Consider the following 22,806-nt stretch of genomic DNA (forward strand, 5'->3'; position numbering starts at 1 on the left):
CAACAAATGACGTATCGTGCAAGACTAGGACTGCACAGTTGACCACTTAGAAGGCAGGACATGCACAAGCCAGGATACAAAACTTGCCTGATCATGCATAAAATTTATGATACAAGCTTCATCACTGCAACTAAACTCAACCTCCCAGATAATACAACATAACAATGGGAACAGTAGATCATCTACCAAAAGGTAAAACGTTAAGTAACAATTGTATGGCTTTTTGAAAGATGTACAATACAGTTCAAAAAGCTTTGGAGCTCAAGGCAAGAATAATTAGAAACATTCATGGCATGCATGATGAGGAAAGCCAGACAAGATTATCATAATCATCTCTTTTGACCATAAAATATATGAATCTGCCAGAAATGAAATAGTCCCTATAAAACCATACTGTTCTCCAAAAGGTTTTGCCTGTAACATAAAATACCTTCAGTCTTTCTCCTTAATAAATGCATTAATAGATGTATGATAAAGAAAAAAAAGTTCTGCTCCCGTTTTGAGCTATAAAGCCTTGCAAATAAACAAAAAATTGTACTTAAATTCATAGAGTGATTTTCTGGAACTGGATGAAGCAAGCAAATCATTTTAAGTAAAGCAGTTTTAATCATATTATTTCAGGCTACTTGTGTTACACAGAATACTCTCCTGTCTTTGATTCAGACATATGCTAATGGATACTTCTTGGCACCAGTTTAAACAGGAGTAAGTCAGGAATAAGGCTACTACGGTATGCCATCTCCGTAAGTACTTCTCCAAAATGGCTGTAGCGGCAGTTTTTCCAATTATAGTTCTGTTGCTTAGTGCATTTGGGCTACAGTTCTGCATATCGCCATTACGGTTTTGAAATACAGAAGAGATTACAAGAGATTGCACTAACAGTCTAACAAAAGCCACTGAAATTCAGAGTTAAGAATGCTGGAAGGTTCATCCAGAGGAGAAAAGACAGGAGTTAGTGAATTGTGTTTCCCAGTACGCGTTCAAATCAAAGTGATTTAAACACGGAATATTTTATAGGGTTGGTTGGATGTCTTTCACTATTGCATACTTTACTAGGGTTATCAGCTGACCTGTGACCATGCTATTTAAAACTAACTGAATACTGATATAGGTGAGGACAGATGGAGAAAACATACTAAAAATGCTATGTTTGTCTAATATGAACTTATTGTGTCATTTAATGAATTTCAAAAAGAACCCAAAGCAACTTACTGTCTTGAGGGAAACAGGGTTATTCTTATCTCGTGCACAAAAGAAATTAATTGGTCTGACTGCAATGAGAGATAAAAGTGATTCTCTATCAGTGTGTTTTTAATGAATATCGTATACAGCACAGATGTATAAATCAGAGCACAACTTCAGCTTCATGCTCTTCACTTCATTTTACTTACCATCAATTCCTATTTCACTTTTAAGGTCAGTACAAGACTGGAAAAGACACAAGAAAAGACTGAGTATTGAAGAATACTTCTTAAATCATTAGTTGTTTGTCATTTTAATGGTGTTAGACTTTAGCAAATTTATGAGGCATAAACTAGTTAGCTTTACAATGTCCAAATATTGTTAGTCTTAGAAGACTGCTCATTCAAAGCCTGTGCTCTCCACTCAATTTACAAACTGCCCCTATTTCCTTAAGCTGATGATGTAACTGCCTTATTTGCAGTGTCTTGGTCAGGATACAAATACAGTGGGCTCTGTGATGAATTTGCTCTTGGAGGTGGTTGTGTACCAGTCAGTCTTTCAGAATTTCCTGGAGAATTCTCCCTCCACCTTGGACTTGCCTGCTCCTGAGACACTTCCCACACAGATGCGCACGGGGAGGTAAAATTCATGGTGGACCGTGAGAGGTAGTTCTCCTGAAGACCTTCTTCTTGGAGGCACCTGTTTGAAAGCACTTCTTTTTCTTTGGAGTTTCGCCATTTCATCCTTCGATTCTGAAACCAAATTTTCACCTGTTTGCAAGTTAATGAGAGTTTATTATCATTCCTTTCTTTAAACAACTTTGCCCTAACAAGGTTTTTTTTCTTTCCATCCCCTTAGTTTCATGTTCCTTCCTTATTCATTGTTATAGTAGATCCAGTGAAGCTGACTGATTGACATTATCTGAGGATTTTCCCATCACTATTTACTACAGCTGGGCCAAATACTCTCCTTGACTTTCACCACCTCAAACAGGTGATTATTTGGCTTAGACTGGAAAAAGGACAGCCCAGTGGCTAGGGATAGAGCAATTTCCTATAGCAACATCCCTTTAGAGAGCAAAGGATTCTCAGAGTAAATTAGCATCGTCATTAACAGAACTAAGTGATATTACTGGTGATGTGAAGCCTTCTATTTAAAAGAGGCTCTAAGAACTATGACTGTCCCATTCACAAGCATAGCTAAGAACAGCTTGGCCATATAGCTTCAAAATGTGTGTTATGACATATGACACAGTACTGAGGATGTAAAGACATTTTGTCTGCCTGATTACAGTTTTCCAGGAGTTGACTAGAATCCATGTGCTTTTGAGATAAAATCCATTTTTCAAAAACTTCCAGTTGCAAAGCTTGATCACGAGCGTTCAAAGGCATTTATGAAATGCTGGGAAAAGCTTGGAGAAAGATACATCTAGGAACTGGTTTTACATAAAGAGAAGAAATGGGGGGCAGGGGGGATCAATCAAATGATTCAGATTGTGTTCTATTTTCCCTTAAATATTTGCATTTAATTCTAGTATTCAGATACTTGATATGAAGACAAAATGGCTATGCTTTTAAAGGTTTGAGAATCATTGCCTTAGATGGCAGGTACTGTTCGTCCAGTACAACTGGTCAGAAAATTAGAGAAGTAACCTTCACGGCAACTGCTCTTCCTTTCATGAGGGAAAAAAAAAAAAAAAAAGACATAGATACCATCTGGTCTATCATTATCATGAAATTATTTTGCTGTAGTGGTAGCTGTTATCTATGTGTCATTCCACTATTTTTTACTCCCCCGGGCTCTCTTGAATATCAAGAACACAGAAGAAAAACTCAAGGAAATAATTGTAGTATTAGGAATTTGACTACATATTGGGAAATTTTTAGGCAGTGCACTGGTGAGTGCCGTTGGACATCTTCATTGAAATAGTTTATCCTGCAAAGATTACAGCTCTGTTCATCACACTGAGAAGCACCACACTGTGCTTCTTTTTTTGTTTATAGTTGCAGTGCTTGCGATGGAGTTAGCCGTTCAGGTTGCAAGGAACCACTACAGGCCACAAGATCTAACCTCCTGTGCAAAGTGGAGCCAACTGTGAAGTTGGATCAAATTGTTGAGGGTCTTGCCAAGTTCTGAAAATCTCCAAGATAAAGATGATGAGAGCTCCCACTGACATTCCCAGGCTTTTCTGCCCCCCAGATAGCTTCTGCCATACATATCTTAAGCACTTTCACTCCTGATGCATGCAAAGAAATAAAGTTGTACTGTCACTCTCTCACTCTCTTTCAGCTGTACTCTAGAGACCTGCGTCTACTCCAGCACCTTCAGAATGCCATCTGCCAGTGGCTACCATGTTCATTTTCTGCTGTTACATGCCCTCACAGACATTTTTTCCAGTTTGTTTCAGGTTTTGTGTTCTTCAAGCCAGGCACTTTTCCTTTGTTTTTATCTGCAGCTAGGTCAGGGCCCTGAGATTCCAGACTGGGCTACTGCCACTTGGCACCACCATTAACATACTTGTTCAGTTAGAACAGCTCACTGGAGGTATTAGACCCTCAGGTAAACTCTAAAGTCTTGCAGCAGGCCAACTCAGATTCATGTGAAAAATCCCATGAAATGCAAATTGGTAAGTAAAGTGGGAGCATTTTAGAAGGTCACCCTGCCAAATTTTTCCTTCTAGTGTTTGTCTCAGTTCTGAGGATCTCTTTCCTTGTGCAGCTAAGTTTGTTTCTGTAGGGATGGTTGCCTGTCTCTTGGGGCAGAATGGTTTCAGAGCAGTGCTGTTGGTTGCATTGTCACTAGCTGTTCATCTGCGAGTGCAAAGGGTGCTCAGAGGAATGCAGGAGGGCTCTATGCTCTGCTGTTTTCTGCCTGGATCACTGCCTATCAGGCAGTGGGAGGGAGCATAGTTCCCTGCGCCAAAGCTCCTGAGGGGGCTCATCAGACAGCAAAATGGGAGTTGGAAATGAAATGCAGAGGTCACGTCTCTCCCACTTTGTGTGAAAATGGAGTGATCAACTTTTGAATGTACACCTTCAGGAAATAAACTAGGAACCTGTTCAAGCATTCCTTGGTTAAAACTGCCATTGATTTACTGAGGTCTTTGCTCAGTGAAGGAGCTCAGGGCTGCCCCTGTGCTGCTCAATTTTCCTCCTTCAAAGCCATTTTAAAGATTTTTCCTCAAAAAGACAGAAAGTAACAGATGTTCTGTCATTCCTTACCTGAGACTCCTTTAAACCCAGGTTAATGGCCAGTTTCTTCCTGTCTGTTTTACTGATATACTTCTGCTTCTGAAACATTTTCTCCAAAGCTTTCCTCTGGTCTTCAGAAAAGACAGCTCTTCTTAATATACCTCTCCGGGCTTTGGAGTTAGACTCCTGGGTCAGAAGAGGCAGGACACTTTCCTCTCCTAGTGGAAATGGATGAGAGTTTCATGTAATATCTAACACAGATCAGGGAAATATTAAGTGCTGTTCATTATAATGCTAGCAGACTACTGTCACACTTTTGATTTGTTGGTTTTATAAGTGTGTCGTAATGCTTCAGTCATGTTCATTAAGGACTAAATCCTCACTTGGATCTAGAGGTGTTGCCAGTGGTCAAAAGTCTCCCCTTGACATGGTAAAAGTAAATCAGATGAGTTCATAGAGAAACATTAGCACAGGGCCCATGCTACTGTAAAATTCAAATATAATCAGGAAGAAACTTTTCTACTTTCCTTTGCAGATTATCATCACTGGGTAAACTGCAGTAAGTTTTCCTAGGAGTTTATTTTCTCCTTGTGTGAAATGTAGAACCAGATATAAGTGGTCTGATTCAAAGAAACTAAATAGGCTTTCTTTAGTTTTGTTTACTAACGAAAGGCCTTCAGAATGAACTATTTCTCAGAAAATCCCTGGCCATTCACTTACACATTCTGGAAACCACAGCAATTTCTTTATTACAGGATTTGGGGAGTACTTGAACTTACTCCTTTCAGCCTGTTTTCTAATCCTTTGACATCTCATAGCAAGTCCTGGGAGGGCAGTTTTCAATGACTCCAATCACATCCCCTTGATACATGCCTAGAGGGAACCCTACCCTGGAAAACAGCCTCAAAGCTGGGGGAAAGAGCTGCAGTGGAGAAGTAGAAGTGTTCGCATTGTCCCTTCATTGGCCTCACAAAGAGCACAGAAACCCCAAATCCAGATAAATCCCTCGCCTTCCTCACACCCAATAAAGCCTAAAGCCATAGTGCTTTCCCATTCTCCCTCTCCCCTAGAAGGATGTGGTGTATGGGGAGCAGTCCCTGGTGAGGCTTGGTACGCCTCCAGCACTCCCAGCTCCCCAAATGCTCGCCCAGCGAGCAGTGCCAGAGGCTAGTTGAATAGGGCCCGTCACCAAGCGCTGGATGTGATAATTGCACGGAGCAGTTGCACGCTGGCCAGGAAAGAGCTGCCCTTCGATTTAGAAACCTGTGCCATGGCTACATAGCCACTGACACCTACGATCTTTCTGTGAGATGGCAGCCACGAAGATAGCTTTGGTGTGTACCACGTGCAAGTTAGACTCTACAGGTGCAAGCTGTACTCCTGTTGTCCACCTTCCCACATACATGGGCCAAGACCGCCATCCCAGTTGATAGTTACAGCAGCTGCAAAGGTGTGCCCCTGTTTGATTTCTGTCAAGGATCGTTTTCATATTGAAGCCAATGGCAAAATTCCAATGTAAAGCAGATTTTCTAAAAGATTGCACATTCTTTAATAAAGAAGTCTATCTATTCTAGTCAGCTGTAGCCGGGGAGGGGGCTGGGTGTAAACACATTTGTTCAATACATATAATGCTCTTGAAAACACTAATTAAATCCAGATGCAGCTTTCACAAACTGTTCCTTGGGGCTGTACCACATTTCAGCTTCTGTATATGATACATATGTACACATGGGTACGTGTATCTTTAAACACCCACAGAGAAACAAACAAATATATACTGAGGATATTGTAGAATTGTTTATGTTTAGTGATGAGAAACTAAAGTGTATATGTGTATGTCTTGTAAAGTTGACTAAATACTTTTGTGGTGCATGTGTGACTGGTTAGATATTACATATATTACGCCTGTATCCTGCCTCCAGCTGTGACCAGTAGAGGAAGAATATCAGAAGCTGAGCAAGTGTACAATGGTCCTTCCCTAAAATACACTGCCACTGTCAAACATTACTGATTTAGGGACCATTGCATTCTGCTAGACATGCCTTTCTTGAATTTTTCTACACTTCAAGAAGCCGTCTTTATATTTGTCCCCCATAACAGCCTGTGGCAAAAAGTAATTACTATGATTTAAAATGTTGCAGTATAAATAAGTCTAAATTTATACAGATGTATTTCAATTTTCAAAATTATATCTGAGACCAGATATAAAAATCATAACCTACTGGTTACTACCCTGATATTTATGACACAGTGAGACACAGTTAGACTCCGTCCAAACCAAAATAAACTATCTGCAGAAGGAAAGTCAAAATGCCACAATGGAGGTTTCTGCAAAGGGCAAGCCAGGTTCATATTTCTCTGAGGAGTGCACAGCCCCCTCACAACCCCCACCCTGAGTTCCCATCCTGCCACGAAGCTGGGGGCAAACACTGGCCCTTCCTCCTCGAGCATGTTTTCTCTCCTTCTTGCTCGAATTTGGTGAATTTAGGTACCTTTTTCCAGGTAGCCTCTGAGCAGTTTCTGTTGAATCATCAGCCATTCTCAAGTTTACTGGAGGGTATAGTCTGACAGCAGCAGAGCTGGTACCTTCTCTCATCCCTGCGCTGGGACGAGAGACACCAGCGAGAGAAGAGGCGTAACAGGACTGGTCCTTGCCTCCTGGCCTCCATTCCACAATGGAGTTGTCAGCCAAGGACAGAGGACGCCAGATTATGTGACCCCTTAAAATCTGTCTTGCCTGGCTGGATGTTAACAGTCAATCAGCAAAGAAACAACCTCCTGCCGGAGCCCCAAGGCACCAGTTAATTCCTGTACAGGCAGTATGTAGGGCACAGCTTAACACCTGTATTAGACTAACTCAATAGTGAAGAATGTACACATTCTAAGGCACAATACGTGACTGATTTTAAAACAGTGAACAGAATGCTCACAAGCATTAGCAAACAGCCACTGGGTCAAAAAATTTGAAACTCATGTTTGGGATAATGAACACTCACGCCCAACTGACTAGCCTAGAGATTTTTTTTAAGAATATCCCAAATTCCAAAGTGCATTCCAACTGTTCACACAAAACCTAAATTTTGGTTTGTGGATTAAAGGATTTTTCAGTACATCAGGATAGGCAGTTGTTTGTACATTACAACAATTCTACCAAAATGAAATAAGCCAGTTTGCAGCCTGTCGCTCTGAATGTATGAAAAGTTTTAGTGTTCTGCTGACATAAATGTGAATCCGTTACCAACTATTTCCTATGTTGCTGGTTTGATTTTTGGTTTGCTTTGGGGTTTTTTTTAAGTCCTTCTTTTGTATCCTAATATATAGTGATAAATGTCCTCTTAATCTGTGGAACAATCTTCATTTGCCTTCATGGCAGAGACCACCTTGAAGGAGCAAGTAAAAGCTTTAGTCATGGTTTCCATTTTTTCATTTGAATTCAATACATTCTAGTTAAATGGACAATTAATAGGTCACTTCCAAAATAGTAGTGTATCAGTCCTGGTTAATAAACAATCCCCACAGTTGATAATGGGCCTATGTATTCAGCAAGTCCCTGTATACACTCAGCTCATCCACTAAATCCCTTTTCAGGTAGACAGGGTTATATGGGAAGATGAGCTAGAATGAGTCTATAAAAGTCAGTTTCATTCACTGCTTTATTTTTCAGTCAAGTGCTTTAAATGGTGTCCAGAAAATCTCTTGGAATGTGAGACAGGAGAAAAGACTGGCACATAGAGTATTGCTTTATGGCCACACAAAAGGGCAACTGACCCTTGCCCAGGCCTTTTCAATGTGAAATGGTTCCTAAAGTTCATCTGCACAGTGAAAAATTGTGGTGAGGTCGCGTGTGGATGAGTAAAGTGAAAGTGGTGATTGGTCATGGTGCTGTCAGCCATTGTGGGAGAGCTGGGGCCATGTAAAATGCTCTGTGGGAAAGTGTCAGCCCCCTAAAGAGGTGCTCAGAAACTTGCAGCTCATTAAACTGCCAGCATTTGCTGCCTCACTTGTCAAGAATCATTCAACTTAGCAACTGCCCTTCTGAAACATTCATAAAACGCATGCACGTAGTCAGGAAGGGATTGAATTCAACTGTGATAAAAAAGTATATGCTAGAGCATGCATAAGCTCCAATTTTCATGTGGATTTGCAAGGCAATTTGTGCTTTTTCTCCGTTTTGAAGGACTAGGAAATGCCTCTTCTGTTTGCATGCCTGACCCATAAACACATAAAAACGTGAATATCCATTCTTCCACTATGGCCTGCAAACTTCACCATCAAGGTTAAATTTAGATTTGGATTAAATGGAAGTGTGTGCCAGATCTTAATCCTGAACGTATAGTGTATACTGGCCAAAATCCTTTTCAACTTACTTCTTCAGTTTTTTACATTATAATTAAAAAAGAAAAATAAATTAAACATGTGCATGCATTTGACTGCTACAAAAAGAATGACTGTTTTATTTAAATAATGCTAGGGCTTCCTGAATCATAATTTATCCCTAACAGACATTAAAATGCAGCATCCATTTTAAGATCTTTCAGCTCTTTTCTTTTCCTATTTGCAAATGTTTATTGAGACAGATTTTTAAGAGTTACTGATTTTAAAGAATCTTTTCTAGCAAACTGAAAACAAGGACCTTTCCTAGGTTAGCCCTGTCTGGGTGTCTCAATGCCATTAGAAACCCCTCACAATTGCTCAGTGTACTTAAGTTTGATAAATCTTTGGAAACCCTCTGAATAGGATTGCTGTGATTTTACTAAGGAATTAGCTGCTGCCATTGCATCACCAATTAGTTTTCCAGAACACATTAAATCCTGCTGCTTTGGTTTACAGAATAACTCAAGCATTACTGATGAAGCATAAAAACTTACTTGGAAAAGCAGTGGGGGATGCAGGGTGCTGACAGGACCCACCGCAGCATGCTGAGTAGAATGGCGGGGCTCGGAGAAAAAAGTGTTTGGAAAGAGCTGCAAAGAAAGCATAGATCTAATTGATTATCCATTGAGCTTAGGTGATATTCATAACAACAGTCCTCCAAAAAGTCAGTGTGTAAAGTCCTGCCCCACAAGTTCTTCTTCCTTTTTTCAAGATGGTGATAGTTTTAAGGCAAACAATGATAAACCAAGTAATTGCTCTTTAATTTAGCAAGGTTACATGCATATCTTCAATATAATATGCAAAACCCTGAATATATTTATCATAAGAATGAAACTCTGCAGATTTGCAATTTACTTCCCTAATTTCTGTAATTATGCGTTTTTTTCCTAAATATTGGGATTGAACATTGTTTAACTAATATATTGTTGAAATTAGTATAATGCATCTGAAAAAGTTATTTTAAGTAACTCTAGTACACATGATATCCTAAAAAAACAGAATCTAAAAGTGAATGCTGTCTCTTCTGCTTGTACTCCAATGTTGTTATTAGTACTCAAAACAATAAGGACTTAAAAAAAAAAGAAACTTTATGAATAAATTCTATAAAATGCATTAAGATGATCCAGCTGAGCTCTACAGGCACAAACTACAGGGCCTGATTCTGCTATCCTGATGGTAAACTTGTTCACGCTGGGGAAGTGCTCTAAATTCAAATAAAGAACTTGCTGAAAAAAGGTTCTGCTTAATACAATTAAAAAAATGCAAAATCATCCCATAGAATTAGGTAGGATTTGGTAAAATTTCTATACAATTTTTTGAACCAATGAATCAAAAGTTCCTGTTATGTCTAAAAAGTGCTTCCAAATCTTAGAAAGGTCCTCATTATCTAATAATCCTTTTTTTTTTCCTCTATAAAGCTCATGGGCTTTTCCATTCATCTTAATTACCTTTCAGTTTCTGCTTGTACTAGTCAACTATAATACTTTGAATATTTTTTTTCTTTTGAAAACAGATACATCATGCTTGCTAGAACTGTATCCTTGTAAAATGTGATCAGCATCAAAACATTTACGTCACTTTCCTGTTTTGGTTTAGGGAGAAAATAAACAGCTCTATACCCTGTACTGTAGTTTGTCCAAGTCTCTAGAAATAACCTGATTAATTAAAAAGAAAAAAAAAAAAAAAAGTAACTGCACACTTAGATTAAAAAAAATTAAGAAATCAATAATCTGGAAGAAAGACAAATAGATCAGTGTACAAGCGACGTTGTTAATTTTTAAAGGTTTTTCAACCAGAATTAAAAACAAAGACAACTCAAAATTATGTTCCCGAGTACATTTTAGGGCATCACAATAAGTTTTCTGACCATCAAATCTGCTGATCTTCCAAAGCAACAAACTATTGCTGTAGAAGCCTAACTCTAAACATTTTTAAAATATTTACCTCTATTTTTTTTCTGAATTCATACAAGCTTAGGTGAAAATTTCTGCAACTATAATTACAAATTGATAAGTCTTTTATTACTACAGCTTTTCATCAACACTTTGCTATTTCTAATGAAACATAAATATACTCCCAGAGGAACTAATCACCTATATTTGAGGTGCATGCTTGCAAAACATTTACAAAAAGGAATTATTTACATCAGGCTTTACTATTCTAAAGCTTCTCTTCTACACAAGACCACCAAATGTGGAACTGTGTCCTAAGGAGCTTAAAATAGTCAAGCATGTGCAGCCAAATATTATCTATCTTAGGTATCTAAGGGGCTTCAATGCATCTGGTGAGTTCTATAATTTGGAAAGGATTTGACTAACTGAAGAAGTACAAGAGATGGAGAAGGTGAAGACCTGCCAGATAATTTCAGCCATCCTCCTGAACGTGAGAGCTTGTTTTTGACAATATCTTTTACCTGCTGCTAATGTTTCATCTGCTGCAGTTCCCAAACTCCCAGGTGAAGAGCTGTTTCTCACATCCTTGGGAGCCACATTCCTCATGCCATTATCAAGTTTCCCTTACAGTCAGGTAAAACCTTCCACTTCTAAAAATACAGCTTAGTATACAGAAGGTGCCACACTCAATTCCTTTGCTTCTTTTTCATAAGTGTCAAATATTCCTTGGCTGCCATAATGCCCTATTGCCTTTAATCATTGCTCCAGCACCTTATTCATGCCATACAATTTTTGTCAGACATGTTGGCCTGTCCTTGATATCCCCAATTACGGTTTCTTAACTCTCTCCAGTTCCTTGCTCTTTTTTGATAATGTGGTGCTCATAATGATATGTGAAACAGCCAGGAGATATCTGGATAAATCAAAATTGAATATGCCATTGCTTCAGACAGACAGCGTGCTCCTGCAAATAAAAATAGAGGAATAGGAAAGGATAGGTTTTCTCCATTCACTAAATCTCTCAACAAGCAAGCTGCAAGCATGAAGGTCAGGAGATGGATCAGGGTCAAAACTTGAGACATTTTGTTTGGAGTTTCCTTAAGCAAGTCACATATTTCCATGGATGTTGCTGGCAATGATTTAATGCAATAGCACAGCACCATGATGCAAACAGCAGAGATCTTGGTGCTAACTCTGCTCAAGTTGATGGAAATCACGCTTCTGGCTTTCTTGGGCATTTTACTTAATTCCCTCAACCAGCTGTTGTCTTATTCTGCCTGCATGGCACATATCCCTTTAAGGCACAACATTTGTTTAAGAAATAAGATGGAGGTGATATCCTCACATAACTCAGAACCAAGTGGTTTCTGAGACCATTTCTCAAGACTGATTTATTCTAGATTCTGTGGAAGAAACAATGTCCGTATATCTCCTTAAGCCTATAGCCAACACGTATGTCTAGTTTATAAACTTCTTTAATGTGCTCCAACTACACTGATGCACAAGTGAATTCTACACTAAGTATATCAAACCACATCCCCAGGTCATATCTACTGAAGCCGTTGCACTCAAACCAATGTGTAGGAGTTACACTGAATTACATCAGTAAAAAAATCTGGCATAATACAGGGATACTCTACCTTGGGAGCTCTATGTAGAGAAAAATGTTAATGCTTCAGCCTAACACATCCAAGTATGTTTTTTATCTTTGATAGAAACAACAGAGAATATTCATCACATTAGATGGCCTCCACTGTCTACATGAAACTGCATTAACAGAATGAAAACTGCTCAGAGAAAAATTATATATTTAACATATACGTATTTCAGAATTATACTGTGATTGTACCTGTAGGAATGACACAATACCTATCAGTGCTGAGGACAATATACAGAAAGCATTGCCTATGCTTTTATTTTCTGTTCACATATATCACGGCCACTCTACCACCATTTGTTGGTCAAGTGATCTGAAGCAAACATTGTTTGCTGTTCACCTAAGGCTGAAAATTGCTGAAATGTCAGAATATTAGTTCTGTATTTATTGGCCAGAATGAAGTACACAGTAACCAAAAGGTACCTGTTGCTTCCAGCCATGCACAGTACACGTTAACCAGGGTCCAAATCCTAATAATTCGTATTCAAGATCCTTAATTCTTTTTCTGCTTTGCATTCCCATTTCATAAAAACAGAGACTGTGTGGAACTAAACGTTTCACAAGAGTCAGATTTTACAGGTTTAGCTTCACAGATGCATGAAAATGAAATATCAGAGTATGCTATAAGTGCCTTTGGCATGCCAAAAATTGTACTATATGCTTTAAAAGAAAATTTATCAGGTCATAAATACAGAAGGATGAAAGATCTAAAATTAAATAAATAATTTATTTTTATTTTTTCACTGTCCTGGTTTCGGCTGGGATAGAGTTAATTTTCTTCCTAGTAGCAGGCATAGTGCTGTGTTTTGGATTTAGTAGGAGAAGAATGTTGATAACACACTGATGTTTTTAGTTGTTGCTGAGTACTGCTTATGCTAGTCAAGGACTTCTCAGCTTCCCATGCTCTGCCAGGTGCACAAGAAACTGGGAGGGGGCACAGCCAGAAGAGTTGATCCAAACTGACCAAAGGGCTATTCTATACCATATGACGTCATGCTCAGTATAGAAACTCCTCAACCCAGGAGTGTTTCTCACTCTTACTCCTCCGATTCTCTCCCCCATCCCATCGGGGCAGGGGGAGTGAGCGAGCGGCTGCGTGGTGCTTAGTTGCTGGCTGGGGCTAAACCACGACATTCACAAAAGATAAATTCTTTTGACACTGTTGCTGCATGCAAAAATTTAGTAATAATGCTCATTTACATTCAGCTTTGTGAATAAAAACCATTTTACAGACAATAAAATGATACTAAACATGCAAACGGACCTCAAGCTCATCTAGTGCTAAAACTCAGAGATTAGTTCAGATACTGATATTTTAAAATATACTGCCAGCTCTGAAGATATTCTAAATCCAAAAGTCCTCCCATACTAAAAAGTCATGCTGGCAGTGGGACCAGAAGTTTACCTTCTAACTATCCACCATTTTGAGAGTAAGGTTCCTAAGTACAATTCAGTTCAAATAGATTTGTAGTTCTAAAATGGCTTGTTATTAAAAACACTGTTTGCTTTTCCTAATCCTAGTGTTGTGAAATAACTCGGGAAATACTGTAGGCCATTAGCCAGCAGGAAAGGGGGAAAGGGTGAAGGAAAAATGGCTACTGGAAAAAAGTGAACTGATGGTAAACTTGTGGTGTTACCCATACAGGCCTCCTTCACTGCACATGCTGTTAGTTTGTTGGGGTTTTTTTAAAGCTAACTGATAAAAATGTCATATAAACCTGTGAAGAGAGCTGAAACACCTCCAAAGAATGATTCAGAAAGCTGCCTAGAGCCAGCTAACAAGAAACATTAAGCACAGGGACAGGCCTCAAGCTGCATGAACACTTTAATTCTCCAAGTATTCCTAAGCCCACATGAAATGCTTTCCACAGTGATGCCCAGGCTCCAGCCCTGGTAGGCAAATTAAAAATATTATCAGTAAAATGATCCCATTTCATCTGAGAACCTTGCATGGTTTGTGCCCATGAAACTGCAATTTCCTACCTACATCCATTCTTGGCAATGATTAAGGCAGGCTTTTGTAAAGCCACAGGAAAGTTTCATGTCATGAAGAGCTCTCCGCAAACAGTCCAGCAGCGGCTCTGCCAGGTTAGTGGTCCAGCTGAGCCACATGGCACCATTTCTGCTCCTGAACCACAAGCCCCAGGCCTCACAATGAACCATGGCTCTGTCCCCAGCAGTTACTGAGTTTAGAGTGCAATGTTCCAGCAGCAGCTGTGCACCCCCAAAGCATTTCAGCCAGCTGAAGGGGAGCCCCTGGTCATAAGAAGGAAGCAACAGCCGCTGCCATGTGCCACCAAAGGCAGTCACCACCACATGGGCCTCGTAAAACTTACTGCAAGAGCCTGCGGTGCAGCATCCCTCAGAGCTGGCTTTCCTGCTCTCCCAAAGTCACTGTCTATTCGCTTCCCATTCATTCCTGTAAAACACGACTGCATGAACGCGCAGAGGAAGTCAAGGCAAAAGGGCAGACCAGAGCACCATATGCGGATCAGTTTTAAAATATTGGCAAACGTTCATAGAAAGGGTTTTGAGGTTCTAAATATATATTTTTAAATCCTACACAAAAGGCGGATGCAAGAGGTGGGTTTGCATTTTTTATGTTGGGTCTCAGTGGGGCTTTCAAAAATTAGCAGAGCAGTCACACCAAAAAGGGCTTGAAATGTGCTAACAGCATGATCATCGTTTCCTTACATCTATAGCAATGCAGTGGCTGACAGAGTCACGCTGCAAATTAGCTGAGATGTGAATCACTGTCTATTTTCAGAGGCATCATTCACATGCCTTATTATTAGGGCACGATTTGCTGTACATGTCTGATTGTTTCTTCTCCATCTGAGGAAACACGGGTGCCTAGACTGGTGACAATCCATGGTCAGATTTCACCTCTGTGACAACCCAAAGCAACAACCAAACCCCACACCATTTGCCAAAGAATCCATGGGTGTCCTGGCATCAGCAGTAAATGTGGCTTCCACCCTCTCCATGCCTTGCACACAGCCTTGCTGTTGAGAAGAAAGATGGGGATCTGGAAAGCTGTAGATTTACCAGCTCTGTCTCCGGCTTTGTCCTTCTCCTGAAGGACATGCCCATGCGCTTGTGTGCCCAAGCGCTTTCTGCTTACCAGTTCTTGTCAAAAGGGGCATTACTTCTAAAAGTTCAGTGTGCTAAATTCCTTGTCAGGGCCTCCTGTACAGTCAATGAGAAGAGATAAGTAGCTCTATATAATGATTCATCACCTTAAAACAGATGTCTAAGAAGATAAGTTGTGCCATCCTCTGGAGGCAACTCTCTGTATTGACTATGGATTAGACAACGTATTTAGGCAAGTAGATTAGACAAGACACCTATTTTTTATTAAACAGCTGAATTACTATAACACTCTTCTTATCCTTCATAGGTAACGTCAAAAGAATACAATCCTCTGTACAGCCATAAAGACTCTGTAAATAATCATAAAATTCAGCCATAAAGGCACTGAAGTTATTTTCTTTGATTTTAAATATATTACAATTTGTGCAGAAATAATTTCCTCAAGCAAGGCAAAATTAGGGTCATATGTTGCAAGAGGACAATTCACTGTTTTTTCATTGTTGCAGCCCTAGTTACAAATCTTACCATGGGCCAAAATGCACCATTTATTGCAGTGGTATGCACTGATTAGCTAAAATTTCCTGCCTGGACTAATCTTTACTTGTTGTGGTATTGCCAGCTCCAACCAGACAAAAGTCTCAAGATTAGCTAAACATTGTTAGAATGAAAAAATAACAAACAGTGGATTCTTATCCTTTTTTTTTTTTAACAAATGAGGTTTTTAGTCTTTTTACATTTGTACAAGGGAATCCTTTTTCAAGTTGAAATCTGACATATTCACATAGTCACATGATTCCAGGGGTCGGGACTTTAACAACACCAAATTGTCCAAGATTTACACAGAAGAGGTAAAATCTTCAACATACATACAAAACACCTCAAGAGAATTATGTGGTATAACTTCAGAAAAAGGTAGCCTCTCAGGGGAAACTTTCACGAGCTTTTCAGCACAAAGCAAAGGCCACTTATCCTCCAACATGATGACTCACCTCAATGAAACACAGCCCAAGTTACTGAAAATATGTAGGTGCCTAACTTTATAAGGATCAGGGTCTACATATCTGACATTTGAAACAGCCTCCTACTGCTTTATATACCTGCGCTTGTTTTCGTTTTGAAAAAATTACCTACCCAATTCTGCTATGGGTCATGATTGACCACAAAAGTACCATTTAGAAAAATTAAAGTAAGAGTTATTTTGCAGAGCTGCATTATACAAGAATGCACAACACCTTTGGTGGGCAATGGAGGCAGAGAACTTGCCTTCCAAAATTCAGGGGAATTCGTTAATGCAAAAAAATCACAGCACATGAAACCTGAAATCTGCACTCAAGCAGAGAACTTGTCTGATGAGATTAATCCTTACCACATTCATGTGTCTTCTAAAAACATGAAGAATATACTACAAGATTTCAGAAGACCAGCTCATTCTGCAATACAAACTACATTTTATGTAAGTTAATTCACTGCCTGAAGGCATGACTGATTCCACGGTTTCCCCTCGGTGAACTGCTCTTCCACAAACCCCCCACCACTGGTCTTCCTAGCGCAGCTCTGAGATCTTCTGGCAGTGCTTAAACCTTACCGAGGACCAAACTCGGGATCCTCTTCCTTTCTCAGAGACGGCACAGCAAGAGTTGCCAGAGGCAGGGGCACTGCCCAGCCAATGCTCATACGCCCTGCCGAGCCCGGACTGCCAGACTGGTGGCAGGGTCGGAGTGTAGCTGGCACTAGTCTGGCCCTGGCAACCTTACAATGAGAACAAAGATTTGTCCTTTAAAAGCCATTTTGCAGTCACTCTTTTAAGGTATGCTGGGCACCCCAAAACGATTCTATTAAGTGGCTCACAAAGTTAACTGGAAGCAGGAAAAGATGCTGCGCGTAGTCTGTGATTTCTGATACTTCCAGAAACTCCTCTGTCTCCAAAGACAAACTTTTAAAACAATGGAGGTGTCTCAGTGCTCCTGGCAATAAGGGCATAAGAAAAGATGCCAAATAGATCTCCCCACCCTAAAAAACCTTTCTAACCCCAGAAAACACCAACAAAACAGGAAAATCCTGAGACTTGTTAGTCAACTTGTTGCCTGAGTGAGGGTAGCACTTTCCAGATGCTAGTGCAAGCCTAGAGGGAGCTGAGATAAAACACCAGGCTCTTTACTGCCTTTTATTTTACTGGAAGTTACATGTCGTTTGAGGTCACACTCTGGCTGCCAGTTGCTTTGAAATCAATAATTAATAAGCTTTTATTCACTAAAAGGAGGTCCAAAATGGAGGAAAAAAAATCACTTAATTTCAGTAATTCAAGTATTTCCTGGTTGTCATAAAGAAACACAAGATTTTACTAAAAATGGGCAATAAGGTATATTGGTTAAAATAAGAGTGTTGCAGGGTAGAATTGTTGTCATCACCCGAGGGGGGGAAAAAATGACACTGGTCCAAAGAGTTAGCCTGCAGAGGAAGGCTTGGTCTTATTTCCCGCAATGCTACCAGTTTTCTGTATTACCTCAGGCCAGTCACCTCATTTCTTCCTGTTCCAGCTCCTCCTCTACGCAGTAGAGATCTCTCCTATCTCACGGGCACAAATGCATTAAAATGTAAAGTACTCAAATGTTACAGAAAGAAAAGACACATCTCTATCACAGAATGGATGTTTATTATTGTAAGTCCAATTTAAGTTTATGATATACTTGTTCTAATTACTTTCTTTTGCAGTATATGTACTGTACTGTATTCTGCTCTATTGTATCCTGATGCTTTAGGCAAAAATCCCATAAACTCAATTTTTCAGCAAGTTTTGCAACAGAAGTATCTCACTGTTATATTTATTTGTCTCACTGCACTTTTCAGTTTCCTTTCTCTGTGAATCTGTCAAAAAAGATTAAAGCAGAAAGCCAGATTCTTGCCACATATGACCATATTCATGGTCATACCACTAATGACCATATTCAGGCTGTAAAGCACTTACTGTCATCCTCCTCCAGGGAAAATTACTTGAGAAGAGCAGAGATTTTCAGAAAATAATTTCAGGTAGCAGAGTAACTTTGCATTTCTCAAGGAGGTCACTCTGAGCTGGTGTCAGCCAATACTTCTGGAAACCAAGTGATGAGAAAAGATGTGGAGTGGACCTCTTTACAGCAGCTGTGCTACAGACTGCATCTCAGCATCTTCCAGATAATTTTCCTATGTCAGAAAACACTGAGGAAAACTGTCAAGTCTTCTAATTTATCCAGGAGATAATGACAGGACTGGAGTACAAGGAGAGGGACCAAATCCCAGGTTGGCAAGCAGAAATTGAGGCCTTCTTCCACACTTAGAGTCTATTAGTTTGCTCAGAACTTTTCTCTGGAGCATCCCTCATCCTTTAAGAGGCAGTGCAAGTATAAACTGCATAGCTATAATACGTTTCACTGGGAAATGCTGCTTTACAACAGCACATTTTTAAAAGTTTTTAGCCAGGAAGAACACAGTCTGGGCATCCAGTGTTTAAAAAGCAGAACCAGATTCTGCGCTGCTTTTCATGCAGTAGTCAGGGCTACGAATACACACTGCGAAGTTTTCACAAAGCAGAAGACACCATCATGCATTTATTTTATCAAGGCGAAAGGTCTTAAAAGAGAAGAATCAGGCCCGTAGCACATAGGTTAGGAGAAATACAGTTCAGCTAGACAGAAACACAGTGCTCACCATGCCTGCTGGAGCCGGTGAGCCCAGTTCAGTGTTTCATCACCAGCAGCGGGGTTTCAGAGCAAGATTCCAGAAAGCCTGCGGGAATCCCAGGCTCATGTAAACCAGCATACCGTTGCAGAAGGCAAGTGAGTTTATCATCTAGCAATAATGCTCCTTCTGCTTTTCCTTCTTAAGTTTTATGTAATATGCTGCTTGTTCATGCGGTTGTACTCTTAAGTCAAAATAAACTAATTTTAAAAAACCTATGATTTGATTACATTTCATTTTTAAAAGTCAGTGTAGCGATGGAAAGTGATGATTTTAATCTTTTACAGACAACATAAATATATTTCTTTCAAGCCCACTCATTAGATGATGTATCTTACAGTGTGATAATTTGAGAGTACTTTTTCAGTTTTTCATTGAGGGCAATTTTGGAGAGGAACTCAAAATACATATGCAGATCAGCACTTTAAATGGTCAAATTAAATCCTTTGAAACCTGTAAATTATGGGAATGGAAACTTGCTGACAAAACTCCGCTGCTCAGGAGTTGCAAAGGGAAAAGCTACCTTGACCAGATGTCACAGACCAAGAGTGCCATCTCACTCAGTCTCCTTTGCAGCCATGGATAAGAGTTCTCCAGTTTACAGAAAGAAAACAGGATTTTCATTCTTTAGCACTTTTATGGAGTGTTAAAAGGTACCCTAAAATGGAATGCTTTCTTCATGTCTTTCCTTGATAGGTGCTGCAGATACATGTTGGGTTTGGAACTGTAAAAAGGTTCAGCTTGTTCAGTTCAGTCCCTGGTGTTATTTTATATTCCTTGCTTTCTGAGAACTTTTGGTGACCTCCCCAGAATTTGGGACTACATGAGCAATACAGATTAGTGATTCAAAAAAATCTGCTATTTTAAAATTCTCTTTTCTATAGCATTTTTTTTTTATTTTAAAAATCCTGGATTATTCCAACCTAGTTTGTTAGAGCACTTTTAGTCCCTGCATGATCTATAAAGCACTTGCTAGTTCAGAAAGATTAAAAAACCATTTTGCTTGATCATGTTCAATAGTCTTATTAAAGACTTAGACCAAGATTTTCCAAAATGCCATGTGATTTGAGGGGTTCAAATAGTATTCCTCCAAAAACTCACAAAAATCAGTAAATTAAAAAACCCTACCTAGTACGAATTCCTTAGTTAAAACACCTTCATTGGTCCCTGAAGACTAAAATTCTTATTCTGACAAAACACTCTTTTGCCCTATCACTGCATAAACAACAAACATAACACACAGCCTGACCACCCCAGCCTTACTCACAAATGCGAGGGTCCAGTCTGAACAGTTCCCCCAGCATACGCCTACACTAGAGAGAACAGACTCCTTAGAGACCACAAAATCTGCCTCAGCGGGACAATTCCAATATAATTTACATTTTTGAAAGTTCAGACACCTAAGAGCCCTCATCACTTTAAGACACGTAAGTCAGATCAGAATCAACAGATCCCTGTTAGAATACATATATCTCTGTTATACATATACATTCACAGGAGACTTCTTTTCCGAGTGCATAATGCATGAGGAAACCTAGTATTTCTCACTGCTCAAATGTAAGAGCCTGGTGCTTTTGCCCAAAGCTCCCTCCGAAATCCCTGGGAGCTGTGGGATCAGAAGAAATGTAGGCTCGGACTCCAAATGACTAGGCAGACCTGCAACACTTTGCTAAGTTCACAAGTACCACTGCAGGCTGATCAAAGAAAGAACTAATCCTGGAAGCAAGCATTTGAGAAACTCAGCATTCACAACTTCTGTAATACTTAGAAAAAGTCCACCTATAGCGATGAGTGCTGGGGCATCTGCTATCTCCCGTTTTATGTGTGCTCTGTACACATAAAAGGAGCATTTTCTCTAGAGCTTTTTTTGGGTGGGGGAAGAATATGCACCTAATTCCAGAAAGGTGATACATGTCCTGTTTCCTGGCCTGTAGGCCATGTTAAAATAAACATGTTCAACTACCGGATAGGCTTAAGATAACACTTAGGGCAGCTGAGGTCTGGAATATTCAGAAATGTTAACGTACACTTCTTTGACTCTCTCCTGCCTACCCTTAAAGTGCATCATGCTAAAGGATCAAAAACTGGTTTGGATTTTGCAGAACGGTTTGTAGGATTTAACTGAGGTAAGAAAACAACTGTAATTAATTCTGGTTCCAAAATGAGCCTTTGGGTTCATACCTTAAAGGCGTACTTCAATAAATACGATTCTGTTTGTCTTATTTTCATTTTAAGGACATTTACAACTGCATAATCATATATAAAAATTCTGAAGACAGCACACAAGGCTGAAATAAATTGGTATTATAACGGAAAGGCAAAATCCAATCCACATGGTGAGTCTAATACCTAATTTTATGAATTAACTTTGAATTCAACTTCCAACAGTTCCACGGCTGACAAAGTGCGACGTTCCTTAAAAAAAACGCTTTACAACGCTCCTCACGTCCAGACAAAATGTATTTACATGAAACTCGGCACATTCAAGAAACAAAACCCGGTTTGCAGAACTGTTTGTTTCCAATTCCAGGGCCTGTTCGACAGAAAGTGGCGGCCCCCCCCCCCCCCCCCCGGGGCAGGCCGGGCGGCGGGGGAACCGGTCAAACCGGCCGCAGGGACGCATCTCTCGCCACCTCGGAAAGCGCTGGCTTTACTTGAACGCCGGCGCGCACGGCTAATTACAGACCATTTACACAGCCTTAAAGGACTTCTGTGGGGTTTTATGCGCCCCTGGTTTTGTCAAAACTTCCAGAAAATTGCCTGCTTTGCTTGAATTAATTTCTCTTTTGGTAGGAAGAGGCCGGTCCCTCACCCCTCGCTGTCCCCCAGGGACGGGGCACCTGGGGAGGGGGCTGCTGCCTCCCGAGCTGTCGCTACCGCTCGCCTTTCTCCCAAAAGGAGGAATTTCAGACCTTCCCGGAGCGCCTGTTCGCGGTACCGCTCTTAAACCATCCCTTCAGGCTGTGAAGAACGGGCAGACCCAGGAGCACGGCGACGAAGGGCGATTAAAAGCACCCGTCGCTCCCAGCGCAAGGCGCCGCCGCCCTCGCTACACCCACAGGTGCGCCGGCCCGCGCAGTTCAAAGCCGGCGCCCGGCGGCCCGCACGGCCGGGCCCTCGCCCGCGCCTCGGGGTCCCGTCGCAGCCCCCCGCCGCGGGGAGGGCGTCCCGCCGCCGCCGCCGGGCTCCTCGGGGCGGAGGGGAAGGGCCGCGGCTCTCCCCGTCGCCCTCCCCGCGGTGCGGGGCCGAGCCGTCGCGAAGCCCCTTCTGTCCCGTCTCCCCGGCGGCGGGACGCGGGAAGGGGCCGGCGCTCACCTGTGGCTGCCGGCGGGAAGACGCCGCCTCTCTCCGCCGCCGGAGCCCGCGCTGGCAGGCGGCCGCTGTCCGCCGCGGAGGGGTTAAGCACTTGAAAAGCCCATCTTGTCGGGTAGGGACCCCCTGAGGGGCTGATTTGTTCCGCCGCGGGGCACAGCTTGAGAGGGACGGGGCTGGCGGGGAGGGGACGGAGCTGGGCAGGGCTCGGCGGCGCCCCGGCCCGCAGCAAGTTCTCGATGAGGAAACTTTTGCCCAGGTTGCCGAAGCCCGGCGCCGCCGGCAGGTTGAGGAGAGCCGAGGAGCCCACCAGGTCCCAGTACAGGGCGCTGGGCAGCATAGCGAGGGCTTTTACCCCGCCTTGCCCTGCCCGGCCCGGCCCGGAGCAGCC

At 41.2% G+C, this 22,806-nt stretch overlaps 1 protein-coding gene across 1 annotated transcript; it reads right to left on the minus strand.

Moving 5' to 3' along the window:
- Nucleotides 1–1,631: 1,631 nt before the first annotated feature.
- DBX2 (developing brain homeobox 2) lies at nt 1,632–22,755 on the minus strand. Its single transcript, XM_075727737.1, has 4 exons — nt 22,419–22,755; nt 9,242–9,337; nt 4,404–4,591; nt 1,632–1,952 (listed from the first exon to the last, which is right to left on the minus strand). The coding sequence occupies exons 1-4, from the start codon at nt 22,753–22,755 to the stop codon at nt 1,632–1,634; spliced, it is 942 nt and encodes a 313-aa protein (XP_075583852.1).
- Between the last annotated feature and the right edge of the window lie 51 nt (nt 22,756–22,806).

This window comes from Pelecanus crispus, chromosome 1, assembly GCF_030463565.1.
Source record: "Pelecanus crispus isolate bPelCri1 chromosome 1, bPelCri1.pri, whole genome shotgun sequence".
Lineage (NCBI taxonomy): Eukaryota > Metazoa > Chordata > Aves > Pelecaniformes > Pelecanidae > Pelecanus > Pelecanus crispus.

Excerpts from the sequence above, each read along its gene's own strand:
- DBX2 (XM_075727737.1), bottom strand. The coding sequence starts at position 22,755 with ATGCTGCCCAGCGCCCTGTACTGGGACCTGGTGGGCTCCTCGGCTCTC. Across the intron at positions 9,338-22,418 it reads CTTCCCGCCGGCAGCCACAG|CTCTTTCCAAACACTTTTTT; the intron begins GTGAGCGCCGGC and ends CTTTCTTTGCAG. Across the intron at positions 1,953-4,403 it reads TGGGTTTAAAGGAGTCTCAG|GTGAAAATTTGGTTTCAGAA; the intron begins GTAAGGAATGAC and ends ACTTGCAAACAG.